The 15742-nt window shown below is 37.6% G+C and overlaps 1 protein-coding gene across 5 annotated transcripts; it reads left to right on the forward strand.

Annotated features, from left to right (window-relative positions):
• The first annotated feature begins 59 nt into the window (after positions 1-59).
• On the forward strand, positions 60-15425 carry si:ch1073-513e17.1 (sialin). 5 transcript variants are annotated; one of them, XM_039819460.1, is made up of 11 exons: positions 60-247; positions 5517-5673; positions 6087-6304; positions 6801-7034; positions 7280-7454; positions 8411-8529; positions 9565-9726; positions 10740-10872; positions 12239-12386; positions 12837-12927; positions 14038-14205. In XM_039819460.1, the coding sequence occupies exons 2-11, from the start codon at positions 5589-5591 to the stop codon at positions 14203-14205; spliced, it is 1533 nt and encodes a 510-aa protein (XP_039675394.1). In that variant the 5' UTR covers positions 60-247; positions 5517-5588. The 5 variants fall into 5 exon arrangements, 4 of the variants coding, with proteins under 4 accessions (XP_039675394.1, XP_039675395.1, XP_039675396.1 ...); XM_039819461.1 differs by having other exon boundaries at positions 5520-5673; XM_039819462.1 differs by lacking the exon at positions 60-247 and adding an exon at positions 5001-5030 and having other exon boundaries at positions 5520-5673.
• The last annotated feature ends 317 nt before the right edge of the window (positions 15426-15742 follow it).

Consider the following 15742-nt stretch of genomic DNA (forward strand, 5'->3'; position numbering starts at 1 on the left):
TTGGAAATTCAACAATTAGGCATAACCACCGTAACCACTCCAGTCTTTTTTAGATTTGCGTTTCTTCATAGCTTCGGTCATATGACTGACTGTTTTTCTGCGGTAGTGAAAACAGCAACACAGATAATTTGCTGTCTCGCCGGCTGTGAGAAAGACACAATTGATATGATACGATTCATGTTTCATGTTCTTTTACGTTCAGGCTGCCTTTAACCACAGGTGTCTTTGGTTTAAAACCCTTCACAAGGTAAGATGTGTTTGACGAAATATCCATAAAACTAAGTCGTCGTTAAAACAGAAACGTTAATATACGAATTATAGTTACATGCTAAACCATACTGTAAGCTAGCAGGTTCAGGGTAACTTTAAATCATGTGTGGTCTTATGCTAACAACCGCAGACCTGTGTTATGTTAGTGTTTTTGTTATAGCTATGTGTCTGACACTTGGCACATAACAGACACCATTCACACATATTTGAGGATTTTCCTATGTTAAACTAGCTTGAAATCAATCAAGTTATAATATTAATAATAATTTTATGCCTTTTATCAGAATGAGATTTTCGCCATACTAAGTTTTTACTGCATTGAATTTGCCTTGGTGTGGGTGGTGCATACATACAATAAACATATGAAAAAGGGAATAAACAAAAGATCAAAGTAGGCTACTGCAACAGTCAATTACATAAATATAGACCGTATAGGTTGCTGTTGTTGGTATTGATCTCGATCATTGATAGAAAAACACATTTTGCACTTTAATTTCCACTTGTTTTATTAGTTGTTAATTTAAATTACTTAAAAAATGTACCTGTAAAATCAATAACGTACATTATTTAGACATATTTGACAATATTGTCCTTTAATGCAGTAAGCAGTTGGGTTTCAGAAAATTAATCACATTTTTTTTTAAATTAAGTAACTTCACCAAATATATGCTAGTTAAATCTAGAGGCTGAAGAGTGCTGATTTGTCTCTGTTTAATGTCATTGTACATTTTGTTAACTCTGTAACTCTTAAAATAACCGATTTAATAACATTACTTTGGTAACCTGTGTTGGGCATTTTTTTATTATCCTAAATAATAAAATCACGTACTACTTAATTGGCAGTGATATATAGTAATTGTTATAGGAATTAGGTTCCAGCCCCTATGTATAGGTGTTAGTGCTGATATTGGGACTTACACATTGCTTGCACATTGTTTATTTAAAAATGGGCTTTACTTTCAGCCCAAACAGGTTTTGTAAGCAAAAATGCAACCTGAAATTTTACCACAGTAACTGACCTTTTCTTCCCCAGTTCACCCCTAACAATATGGAAGACAAGGGGTCTGACAAGAACAGAATTGGGCTTTTTCTCTGAGGATCTCATGATAGGCTCACACACACACATAGTTGCACAGACATTCACTTGTAGACATGTGTCACATGGTAATGGCAAAAAGTATATGCTTTGTCATGCATACATACTTGCCACATAGCACAATGTATTTGGGATACACAATGTGTTGGTCACCTTAATGGTAACTGCCAATAATTGTTTAAAAACAACGTGTCACACGGATGTTGTGACACAATTTTCTGACATTTTGTAAACTAAACAATTAATTGAGAAAATAATTGGCTGATTAATTGATAAAGAAAATAATCGTTGCAGCCCTGAGAAGTTGACATTTAAATTTTTTTTGTGGCAAAACCAATGCTACATGTCATAATAATATTAATCTTTATATTTGTTTTAAATAAAATGGTACAAAGTTAAAGCACTTTTAAATGCACCCAAAAAATGCAATAATACCAATAAAGTCCAGCAAAGCACTTATATCACTTGAAATGAAAGGATAACATAAAAGAAAATGTGAAAAATTCTATGAAAGCGTCTTGAGAATATAATTGATCAATTTCTATAAGATTTCTTATGAAAAGTCCCTGCATGGGGAATGCTCATGCTTTGGATGAGTCAGAAGGTCCGAAATATATTCAGGGGCCAGGTCCAAATGTGCTTTGGGACACATATAGAGAAATGTATATAAAGAAATATATTTCTTTAAAGATTATTTTTATTATATTATTTTTATTATATTATTTTATTATATATATATATATATATATATATATATATATGCACACCTTATTTGACACTGTCACTGACTGTAAACTTGGCAGACAGATCAATGCAAACATTCAAGATGATTGAGCCACATTTTGTACTCAGTAATTAGAGCCACAGATGTCTTCTCACAGTTTTTCCAGGTCGCCTTTTTCTTATACACACTGACACTTTATTGTAAATTGTAAAAAAAATAAAAAATAAAGAATATGAGAAAAACACTTCCTGAGAAATAAATCCTTTTTGGAAACACTTAGTCGATTAATCAATTAAGTTGATGAAAATTAATCTGCAACTATTTTGATAATCAATAAATTTTTTGAAGTCACTTATGAATCAAAATTGGGAGTTTTAAGCTTTTTTAAATGTTGAATGGATGATTTCCTCTTTTTTTGGAAAATTGGGGAAAACTTTGGAAACTTGGTACGTCACGTGATAGACCAAAATAGTAATTGCCGAATAATTAATAGTGAAATTCGGCAGCCCTGAAGTTTTATATAACATGTAAACATGATTATGATAATTTAGGGGGAAAAATTTGGATGACACATTCCTCAGACAATATGTGTGGCCATGAAATGTGGAACATGTTGAGATTGACTGGACAGATGAACTGTAGCTATAATTAAAGGGTTATTTATGTAATGACCAGCTGCTTCAGGTGATCTTTGGCCATTCTGGTCCTATTACTGTATGTACTGTGATGATAACACTGTATCTCTGCTGTCATGCGAAACTCTTTTAGTGTTATGAAACCCAGCTCGACCCCCACAAAACATATTGGATTGTGTCAAAAAGTATATTTTTCTCAGTTCCTTTTTAAAAGCAGTTCATCCGAAAGGTTTTCTGCTGCCAGAAACATCATGAGTCGTTACTTTTCTGCACATCAAAGCCAACAGCAGCAAGTGTAAGAAGTGAAACTCAAAACAATGACTCAGCGTTATTATCCTGGCTATTTCTTTTACAGACGAATCCGCTCTATAACATTTAGCACTTACTATACAGAGTCATTACTCTTTGATATGTTTGTCAATGCCACAAATGTCTTTTATATTTCTAGTTTTGTGCTACAAACAGTCCCGAACCTACATATACTTTCACGTATGACAAAGAAAAGCTTCAAATCCTGATATTTCATGAGCTCGAACCAGCAAATATTGGGTGTTTTTGCTTGACTAAATGACTAAAATAATTATTTGGTGATCAAAATATTTGCCAATTAATTTTCTGTTTGGCAACAACTTTTTTACTTAAAAATTAAAAAAACAATGTTACTTTACTTTTACAGCCATACAATCTCCAGTAGGTAGCTATCGCTTTTACTTAGCCTGGTTGACACCAGACCTGGTCTGGGCAAGCTTCATTCACAGCTCCTTTCCAAAGGGAACGGACGCCGCTCAAATGCCTCTGGGCACAATTGGGTAGTCCTTCAACCAATCAGACTGATCTGGGTGACGTAGCGGCGACAGGGGCATCAACTGGTTGCTGCGCTTCGGTGGCCGTCATGTTGAATGTAAACAAAAAGCTGCTTGCTGTCGCTGCGCTATCATCATTGTGTAAAGCCTGCCTCAGCGGTTGTGATTGGTGCCTCGATTTGGGAAAATTGGAAATGGGCTTGAATGGGCTCTTGGCCAGACGGACTTGCAAAGCAAATCTCAAATTTGCCGGAAGTTTGTCAGGGTTTTCCCAGGCTACCTTTTACTTAAACCTTTAGGCAAACAATACAGGAAGAGAAACAAAACCTCTTTATTAAAACATGCTATCCTTGACATTAAATGTCCCACTTTCTCCACAAAAAGCTTAATTTATAGATAATATTAACATTTGTATGCATGATCCACCAGTACAGCAAGAGTACTGGGTCCCAATTGATTTTTATTTTCTGCTTAAGCCTTATTAAAAACAAAATTAATTCCAGGTCACTGAATAGGTGACGTTACAAAGTGTTTCCCAGGCCTTTACCCACACCTCCTCAGGTATTTCCGTTATTATCTGTTTTTCCCAACTTTGCCTTTACTGTGTTGAGCTTTTTATGTTTCAATCTGACCTTTGGTTTCATAAAACCTTTTAAAAAACACTTTGGTAAGCTTGTAAAGAGATGTGTGTGTTAAGCCAAGGACAAGGGTCGATTTCTTGAGAAGTAGACATTTGAAGATCGAACAGACAGTTTGTTTTGTTGTTATGTGACCTTTTTATTTCATGTTCACAGGTTCCAGTTCAGTTAAAAAAAAAAAAAAGACAAACTCATGGTGTGTGTGTGTGTGTGTGTGTGTGTGTGTGTGTGTGTGTGTGTGTGTGTGTGTGTGTGTGTGTGTGTGTGTGTGTGTGTGTGTGTGTGTGTGTGTGTGTGTGTGTGTGTGTGTGTGTGTGTGTGTGTGTGTGTGTGTGTGTGTGTTATCAAGCTCAACTGATGTGTTGTGTAACTTGACTTTACTTGTCTCACTTGTCTGTGTCATGTGTTTATCTCACAGCCTCTTAGGGCTGGGTACCGAACGTCGATACTTTTATGGTATCGAAAAAAATATTCCAAAAATATCCCAATCCTATGAGTATCGAAAAATTCTTTATCTTTCGGTGCCAAATTTCGGTTCCAAAAGCGTCTTAGCGTGTAAGCGCAAGCTTATCTGTCCTCTCTGCATATTGACACAGAGCGGAGCTCCGACCGACACATACGCACACGGAGAGGTGCGGACGGAGTAAACTGTCTGCAGTTTTGTTGAAGTCACAGAGAGTCACGGTTGGTTTCAAGTGTGGTTACAGTTTTTTAAAACTTCACGCCGACAGCGTTTGCTGCGATGTGATATTAATGGCGAGCCGAAAGCGGTTGCGGTGCTGTTGACGTTCCACTTCCTCTTACAAGCAGCCACAACGGTGGTTTCTCTGCCCTGATGACTGACTGACAGGCTGAGCTTGCAAGGAACTTTTATTAATGTTACTCTGAGTGAGCAGTTTTACCAGATTTTTTAATTTTGATAACTGTTTTGATTCACAATTAAGGTGGAAATAAAAGCTTTGTGTTTAATGTATTTTTGTTGATGTTGAAATGGATTTTAACCCTTGTGTGGTCCCTTTGGGTCCCAGTGACCCGAAGGACAACATAAGGATTATGATACTCCGTTTACTTTGTTGAGAATTGCTCTCTAAACGAGGGTTAATACAGCACCTTAGTTCTTGTTTGTACAGCATTTTGGTCAGCTTAAACTGTGTTTAAATGTGTTTTAGAAATAAATTTACTTCCTTTTGTTTTGTCCACACAAGGGTTAAAACATATGGTATCGAAAAAAGTATCGTTAGGAATCGGTATCGAAACTGAGGTATCGAAATTGGCACCGGATCGAAAGATTCTGAACGATACCCAGCCCTACAGCCTCTTCCTTTCTGATTACTACCTTTGTCCTTCCAGCAGGTTTCGTTGACACTATGGCTCAGTGACATCATTTTACAGACTTAATATTTTCCGGGTCAGCCAAGTGTCATGCCGCAACCAAATGGCTACTCCATCAACTCGGCCCCTTCGGACGAGAGCGAGGACATTGAACCCCTCATTGAGAATGATGCAGGTGTTTATTTTTGTAGCAGATAAAAATGTATTTTAATCAAGATTTTGAGTTTGCTACCTGCAAATACTCTCAAGATATCTTAAGGCGATGAGGTCATGAAATAACTTGTTTGGTCCAACCAGCAGTCCAAAACCTAAATATTCAATTTACTATAAAGTTAACATATTTTGACATAAAGATGATGTTGGTTGTTCTTTTACCAAAACTATTAAAAAACTATCAAAATAGCGGCAGATTGTCTGTCAATAGACTGCTCTTTCTATTCTATTATATATTTTTATTTAACATAAGCTCTGGTGCAAACAAAGAAATTCTTACTTCCAGCAAAACATTAAAACATTAATTATGCTTTAATAAAAAGATATGCTCACAGTCCAGACTACATGTAAATATCATTGTATTCTCTTTAACAGTCCCTCCTCAGTGCTGCTCGGCTCGCCTCAACCTGGCCTTCCTGATGTTTCTCGGGTTCGCTGTAGTCTACGGTCTTCGTGTCAACCTCAGTGTTGCCATGGTAGCCATGGTGAATACCACTGACCCCAAGCCAACCCAGAACACCTCCGTAATCTATGCCTGTCCACTGCCAGCGGGGTCGGAAAACACCAGTGACACTCTCCCACAACCTGAGGGGGTAACAGACAATCTTTTAAGCAATTTTCCTTTTGCTGATTCTTAAACCTGTTACTATATGTGTGTAGTTTGTAACAAAACACTTAATAACGAACCCACAAGATAACATGTTGTTAGTCAGTTTGTTGCTTTAATTAAGTAAGTTATGTCAAATATAACTGTAAAGCTGACTGGAAAGCATTGGAAAAGGTAAATAAGAGAGAACAGAGAAGGGGGAGAAGGTGCGGGTACTTCTAATGAGTGGAAAATTCCAGTCTGTGCGTTTTGATAAGAGTTGATTTGTCATATTTAAGATTCCTCTCAGAGTGTTTCCATATATGAATATGGATCTCAGTTCTATCTGCTTTGACCCTATTTATACATTTAAAGACACACACTGTACACAGCCTCTATCACCTTTACCGGGTGGGGGAATCTCATAGATAGAAATGTGAGTAGGATACTTGTCAACAGGCCTTTTACCATAAACAGTCCCTCTCTTTGTCCTCTGGTCCCAGACCCCACAGTACCCGTGGGACTCGGAGACTCAGGGCTGGCTGCTGGGAGCCTTCTTCTTCGGCTACCTGTGCACGCAGATCCCGGGGGGCTACCTGTCCGGTCACTTCGGGGGGAGTATCTTCCTGGGTTTGGGTGTGCTGGGCACCGCTGCCCTCACGCTGCTCACCCCTCTGGCTGCCCAGATGGGTTCGTACTGGCTGTTTGCACTACGAGCGTTGGAGGGCTTTGGAGAGGTAAGAGTGCGTGAAGCAGGACACCGGAGGATTTGGACTATAAAATGTAAAAAAACATGACTTAAATGATTAATAGTTTATCAAAAATATTTTCTGATTAATCATTTCAGCTGTGTTTTACATTGCAGAATATTTTTTATAACATTGAAACTTTGGCTTGCTACACATCTACATTCCATATGTACATATTTTTCTGTCTCACTCTGTGCCTGTCTCTCTGCCTGTGTTTCTCCATGTTTCGCCAGGGTGTGACGTTCCCGGCCATGATGGCCATGTGGGCTCGGTGGGCTCCTCCTCTGGAGCGCTCTCGCCTGATGACCCTGTCGGGATCTGGGGCCAACTTTGGGGCCTTTTTGGCTCTGCCGCTCACCGGCTACATCTGCCAAACCTTAGGCTGGCCCGCTGTCTTCTACCTATGTGGTGAGCGAGGAAAATCCGAACACAATCACATATACATCATGATATACCTTAGTCTCTCACAGGGAAGATGGTTAATGTTGTACAACAATAAGACATTTAAACATGCAGATCATAAATTCCCTATCTGATATTAATGAATAATATGCAAGAAATTTGATGTGACAAACATAGTTGTTGCTGTATGACACTAAGAACACCAAGGCCCAAAAGCAGTGGTGGAAGAATAACTAAGTAAAAGTAGTAATACCACATACTATACTAAAATATATATATATATATATATATATATATATATATATATATATATACATACATACATACATACATACATACATACATACATACATACATACAGTATATAATACTCTGTTACAAGAAAAATCCTGCATTAGAAGTGTTACTTCAGTAAAAGAACAAAAGTATTGGCATCAAAACCAACAAAGTACAAAAAAACGTAAGTAACTATTAACTAAAGTTATCAAATAAAGTAAAATTTTTGCCTCTGAATTGGGATGGAGTAGAAGTATAAAATAGCAGATGGAAATACTCAAGTACTTCATAATTGTACTTAAGTACAGTATTTGAGTTAGTTACTTTCCACCACTGCACAAAAGTAATGTTTTACAATTTCATGAAAAAACTATTTAAGGTATTTATCTCACTTAACTGACCTTGCTACCTTTTTATACAGAATGTTCTTCATCATCATCATCACCATGACCGTGACCATATTACTTTTCCTCTGATTGGGCTTTCAAAATATTCTTCTCCTCTTTGTACGATACATTTGGAGCAGTTTGATATTGTTATGAACTCAAGTATTCACTGTCAACCCTAAAAACCAGCAGCTTTCCTTTAATTATTCACCAACCATGTACAATAAACCATTCTCTCTCTCTCTGTCTCTCTCTCTCTGTCTCTCTCTCTCTGTCTCTCTCTCTCTCTGTCTCTTTCAGGGGGTGCTGGTTGCCTCTGGGCAGTCTTTTGGTTTATTTTTGTATCCAATGACCCTCGCACCCACCGTCAAATCAGTGAAGAGGAGCGAGATTACATCATAAACTCCATCGGACCTCAGGTGCACATCAAACCTTAACCAATGTTTTATGAACTGACGTGCAGCTCACATGTTTCAATCTTGCTCTACTTTTTCTGGTCATAATGTAAGCTGTAATGATTAAAAATGACAAAAGATGTATTAGTTTAAAAATGTTTAAACCAGAGGACCCAGAAGAATGAGATGCCCTGCGTTATTGCTGCTTCTCTTCGTTGATAAGATATTAAACTCTGGCCTATTGCAGCTTTAAGTCTTCGATATAAATACATGAAGCAACAAATTATCCCCACTCGTACAGTTTCCCTGTATTGCCAGTTGGTATGGAAGCTGCAAAGAAGGTGTTTTATTCAGTTTTGTTTTTTGTTTTTTTTTGCCGTATGTCTGAAAGGGAGTTTTGGATGAATTGAAACTGAGTTGTCCTTTACACCTCTACACCATGTTGAAGAGGGTTTTTTTCTACTTGCAGTGTAATGTTTTTAAGTTCCCTCTCAAACGTCCTGTTACCTTTTTACTGTTCTCTGTTTTTCGTACTTTCTCTTCCCCTCCAGCTGTCCATTTGTTGTTTTGCTGGTGTAATGCAAGTCATTTTACAGATTTAAATCCAGCTCTGTGTCATGGCAATGTGGGCAGATAAACGGTGTGTGGCTTCTCTCCATGGCTGCAGCTCACAGAGCTCCCAGCTGAGCAGATCAGCGGAGGTCTGCCAAGATTCGCTGGACGACTCCAAACGCGTCACAGAGGCCGCTGAGGCCTCGGCTGCTCTGAGCTCCTTGCACTGACGCCACACAGGGATGCCAATCACCGTTCTTCTAAACACACTGCCCACACAAAGATGACACAGAGCTGGATTAAACCAGCAAAGTATCCCTTTAGTGAAAGCTTTCCTGTCAATCCATGTATGTAATATTTTAAGTTTACTTGCTTCCTAACATTTAATACCTGTTCAAAGCTGTTGAATAATCTTTTTTTTTTTTGTATCATATCAGTGACAACTAAGGATTTAGTATAGATTCTATATGTGTAGTGTTTTCTAAAGATTTTGTTATGCTCCTGCAGGGTACAGGTCATGGCTGGTCCGTGCCCGTGCTGCCCATGCTGATGTCAGTCCCTCTGTGGGCCATCATCATCACCCAGATGTGTTCAAACTGGAGCTACTACACCCTGCTCACCTCCCTGCCCACCTACATGGATAATATCTTGCACTTTGACCTACAATCGGTAAGGTTTCTATTTATTTATTCCCACATTTCATATTTAAAAATGAATAAGAAATGTTGGTAAGTAGCGATTGATCTAGAATTATGTTTGAAGGTTGTGTGTAATTTACTAAAATTAAACAGTTGTAGTTGTGGTTTCTTACCTGTACATTTTCCAAAAGTAAAAAACGTTAAGATGTATTAAAGTTTGAATCTATCAGTCAGCCCGGTTTGGAACAGAATTGGGACAAAGTAAAAAAATATTTATTATATATACATATTTATTAATGACCTTAAGAGGTGCTGGTAGGCCATTTTTTAACCTTTGAACAGAGCCAGGCTAGCTGTTTTCCCCTGCTCCCGGTCTTTATGGTTAGCAAAGCTAACCAGCTGCTGTTTCATATTTACTTTACACACATAAGAGACACATCAATCTTTTCATCTAACTCTCAGCAAGAAATACAATAAGTGTGCCAAACTATTTTGTTTTTTAATATTACTAAAGGTCATAAATAACTTTGGTGGTCTCATCACTTAGATTCTGTACTTTTCTCTTACAGCCCCAATGCTGTGTGACAGGGCACTGTAATATGCTTATTTATGCATCTCTTAAAACTGAACAAAGACAAGGCTACCTGTAATCATCAAATTAGAGCTGCAAATATGAATCCATTAATTGATTAGTTGTCATCTTATAACTTAATTGCCAGTATTTTGATAATTGATTATTCTTTGATTCCATCTTTTAAATGTGAATATTTTCTAGTTTCTTCACTCTTCTATGATAGTAAACTTAATATCTTTGCGTTGTGGACAAAACAAGACATTGGAGGACGTGATCTTGGGCTTTGGAAAACAGTGATTGTTATTTTTCACCATTTTCTTACATTTTATAGACCAAACAACTAATCAGTTAATCAGGAAAATAATCAACATATTAATCGTCTATGAAAATAATCGTTAGTTGCAGCCGTACAACAAATCCTTAACAAAATAGGACAACAACTCTGAAAAAATCTCTGTCTGTCTGTCCAGAATGGTTTCCTCTCCGCTCTGCCATACCTCGGTGCCTGGTTATTCTCGACTCTGTCAGGTGTCGTAGCAGACAGTCTGATTGAGAGGAAGGTGTTCAGCGTCACCAACGTACGCAAGCTCTTTACTCTCGCAGGTAAAATAAACTTTTCCTCTCAGAACCTCTTTGTTTATGTCACATATACACGTATACAGGTGTATATGCTGCATGTTCTGCATGATTGCTTCTGTGTCTTTTTTTGTTGAAAATTTTAAATTTTGGCCGATTTTACAAGAACATACAAATGACAAAGTAAGACAAAACAAAACAACCATCAAGAACGACAACAAAAAACAGAACACAAACAGCCAGCACCATTCAAAGCAAAGAAAATGTGGAAATGCACATGCCAAAAAAGAGGTCAGGTCCCAGTTCATGGTTTTCCCCTCCGTATGTATACTCAGTGAAAGGGACCCAAATCTTCTTAAATTTATCATGGGATGGACAGCTTCTGTGTCTGGTTGACTGTCACAGGACAAGGGATAGATGTTTATGTGGAAGTTAAGGACTCAAGAAGCAAAAAACAAGGGCAGTCTGTATTTCACTTTTGACAGTATTGTTTTGGCTCTGGCACGAAGTGTTGCTCTTTACTTCCACTTTTGATGAACCCTGTAGAGGTTGTGACCCTTTCTACACAAACCCACACTGATCACGCAATAAGGATGGGAAACCCCTTAAAACTAGAAGTCACATTTAACCTCATAGTCACGCTTTCATTTGGATACAATGTGCTGGAGTTTAAGGGCAAGACAATAAACACGTTACTGTCCAAATATGCACAGACTGCACTGTATTTTTCCATTGTACAAGCAGTGGAAATCAACAGTTATCAGTTACAATTATCCTGCCTGTCTGATGGAAAGTGTCTGATATTGACGCACTCTTTCTTTCTTTCTTTAAATTCTTCACACACTTCCACTTACCAAAGATCATTTTGGTGTAATTACTGGATCATCTACACCGAAATCAATAATGTAACCTACAGAAAGGAATTTTTCAGAATACGTAAAGCTTATGATTTTTTACAGAAGTAAAGTTTTCCACAAGTGAATAATCACCAATAACGTGACACATCATTACACTTACCTAAGGGAATTTTATTTTCACTTGTCCAACACAAAGCCTCAGTTTTCAGCATGTTCTTGTAACAAACAAATAAGGAAGTGTCCTCTACACAGGAATCGGTATGTTGGTTTTCAGAAAATAATTTATTACAGACCACAAATTACAATATCTCTCATGACTCAGGTTTTGAATGTAGTAATGCTGCCCTCATCTGGTTAAGATTCAGTATTGAAAGAATCACACAGATATACAAACAATGTGTTTTTATGGTTTACTCATTGACTGTAGAGAACGAAAGAAAACCAGGAATACCAGTGATGTTTTCTCCAAGTGTACTGGTATTTCCTTCGTTTTTTTTTAACATCCATCTCTCCACACATCCCCCTCCTCTCTGCAGGTGTGTTGCCAGCGTCAGCTCTCCTCGTGGCTGTGAGTTACGCCGGCTGCAGCCACATCCTCACCGTCACCTTCCTCACACTCTCCACAACCATAGGAGGGGCAACCGCCTCCGGAGTCTACATCAACCAAATAGACATCGCTCCTCGGTGGGTGTTACCTTCCATACTGCTTCCCCACTCGCATATTCTGCCGTTTGTTAGGATTAGGGCTGCATGTGGCCATTTCAATTTTCCAGAATCTCAAGGTCCAGAAATGTCCAGAAATCAGCAAATCGTGTAATTCACAAACCTGAAACCAGAGAATGTTTTGCTTTATTTGTGGAAATTTACTAAAACTTAAATTTAAACTAGTCATCAGAATTTTCTTTCTGTTCATCAACTAATCGTTTCAGTTGTGATGAAGACTCAGACGTTTGAACAGTAATATTAGGATGTGGACAAGCTTTCAGCCCAATCCTCCAGTTTTGGTCCTCCTGACTCATAATTGTACGTACAATACTGTATGTGTGATACACATTATGATTAGGCTAATTTCCCACTGTCTTTGTATTATAAAGAAACACTGAAGAATATTTTACCTCTCTCTCTTTCTGGCAGATATGCAGGATTCCTTCTAGGAATCACCAACACATTTGGGACCGTTCCTGGAGTCTTGGCACCCATTGTTACAGGGTACTTTACCAAGGATGTAAGTCTCTAAAAAGGAATGATTGTTTCAGTCGCTTAAATTATCATATAGATGAGGTTCCTGGATAGCTCACCTGGTTGAGCGTGCGCCCCATATACAGAGGCTCAGTCCTTGCCGCAGCGTCTGCGCATTCGGTTCCGACCCACAGCCCCTTGCTGCATCTCATTCCCCCACTCTCTCCCCCTTTCCTGACTTCAGCTGTCCTATCTAATAAAGGCCTAAAATGGCTGAAAATAATCTTTAAAAAATATCAAATATATGAGGCTTGAGTTCTTTTAATGACATTCTTTGAAAGTTTGTATTTTAGTTGGCGTGGAAAAGCCTATGAAACAACATTTAAACTATTACAGAACTATAAGATTTTAAGTTTAGTTTATTATGAGGAGGAGGACATTAAATTACAATCCTCTACAAAATTATAGTCTAATTTCCACTGTGGTCATTGATGTAGGGAGAGAATCAAGACAACAAATAACTAAATTATCAGAAATAAAAGTACTCAAATCAAACTGCCAAAAATAAATCATTAAAAATGTACACAGTTTATAACTGGTGATGAACTAAGAGTTTGGGTGTTTCCAATAAGCTGTAATTTGAATAATATTAGGGGATTGTACTGTTCATCGGACAAAACAAGCATTGTGAAGGTGTCCCTGTGGGCAGGTAATTGTTAGTATTTGAGACTTAATTTCTCACTTTTTTCTAAATGTTTACAAACTGAACAATCAAGCGATTAATCGAGAAAATAATCAACAGATTAATCCATAATGAAAAATAATCATTAGTGGCGGTACGAAACAAAATGGAACAAATATGAACTCCACCCCAACCAACTACAACAGTAAAATCCTGCTTTTACATTAATGCATGAGTATTATACATAAAAGTAGAACAGACACAGGGGACATTTTAAAGGGGCTGTACTCGACATTCAGAACATTAAGATAGCAGCAAACAAATATTTGCTTTGTCAAGATATAGTGGAGCAATGGCATCCTGAGCAGAGAATGAAGTCACTCTCTCTGTGTACAAGTACCCCTGGTTGGGAATCACTGCTGTACATAACGGGGCACTGAAGTAATACACTACCTCTTCTTCTGTGGTTCTTAGCACACCCTGGCAGGCTGGAGGATGGTGTTCTGGGTGGCTGCTGGGATCAACGTCGGCGGTGCTCTCGTCTACACAATATTCGGCAGCGGGGAGATCCAGCCGTGGGCCGGCACCGAGGAGGAGAGTGCAGAAGCTAAGAAAGACAGGAGCAGGTCCATCTCCACATAAAACCTAAAAGTTCAGGTGAATACATCTGACAAACACAAAGTAAAGTGGCAGATGGTGTACAGCTTTAAAAGACCGTGGCATATATTTAAACCCAGGAGAATAGATTTGAGTACTACCTCTATGAATCGATGCAGTATTCACAATCAACAAATATGAAGAATGGGAGAGGTGTACCGACAATATTTACATCAAGCATAGCTTAACATTTGTATCTGTGGACCAGGATAGTTTTGGCAAGAATCATTTTAAGGTTTGTGTTTTTACATTGTCTGTGGAGTTTTTATCAATAATATCTTGGAAAGTTTACACTCAGGTAAGCATTTGAACAATAATTCCAGAAAAGCAAACTATTTTACGCACATTTTTATAGTAGGATTTTAAAGTAGAAAAATTACCACTGCTGGATATTCACTGCCTTTACCAATCAGGAACTTGTGAATAATAGTACTGTTCTCTTGTACTGCTTTCTGTTGTAAAAGGTCACAGAAACATAATTTAAGGTACAAGTCTTTTTGTTACACTATAATTAGGGCCCGAGCGCCGACAGCGGCGAAGGCCCTATTGAAACTGAAGGAATTATTTTACATTATAATCAGTGATATTTACACCCCAGGTTAGAGAAAAACAAATGTGTATGATCTTTTTTGTATGTTTTTTTTAATTTTTTTTTTTAAAGTTTTTCTTGAGCTGTGAACGAGATGGGACCACATGTATAATCAACCAATCAAACACTTTACAGCTTACACTTTGCATACTTCAGCTGCTTTGTTTACAACTGTATATGGTTTCTGACCACTTCTAGACTGAAAATACACACCAAAGGCCTTATATTTTGTAACCGTACCAATATTGTATTAAATCATCTTTCTAAGAGATTTTAATCAATTATTTAGAAAGATGAGGTTTTTAAGTTTCCGTTTCATCCAGAAAACCAAAGCACCTTCTACTGCCAGGATTTGAATATTTTTACTAAAAGTGCCATGAACTATGACTTACTTTTTGAGTAACGTTTCTAAGAAATATGGGGATTTGCAGTGTTGCAGTGTCATACATTTTTCAACTACAATAATTAGAAAAGACATGTCAAAAGTGCAATAATTTATTTACCTTCTGTGTGCGTTGAAAATGTGAGTTTGTACAATATGTTAAATATGTTTTATTGTGAAAAGAATCAAGTTTGTATTACTGAGCAAAACTAAAATATGTGGCATCAGAGTGAAGTCTGTGTGTTTATATTTCTGTTCAGACTATTGCGTTGTTGCAGATTGTTGTAATTTTACAGTCCACTATAATTAACACAGGAAATGTACGTATGTGTGCATGACACTCAGATTTACAGGCAACAAAGTGAGACAAAGAGACAAAAAACTCCATTTAAATACTTCATACCCTAAAATACCACAAATCCTTCACAACTCTTTATAAAAACTGTGTAATTTTCAGATGGTAAAACCTAGGCCAGGCTGTGTTTACTGTCTGCAGAGGTTGTAGATCTCCTTACGTAAAAAATAATAATAATAATAATAATAAATTGTAT

The sequence above is a fragment of the Perca fluviatilis genome, chromosome 13, assembly GCF_010015445.1.
Source record: "Perca fluviatilis chromosome 13, GENO_Pfluv_1.0, whole genome shotgun sequence".
Lineage (NCBI taxonomy): Eukaryota > Metazoa > Chordata > Actinopteri > Perciformes > Percidae > Perca > Perca fluviatilis.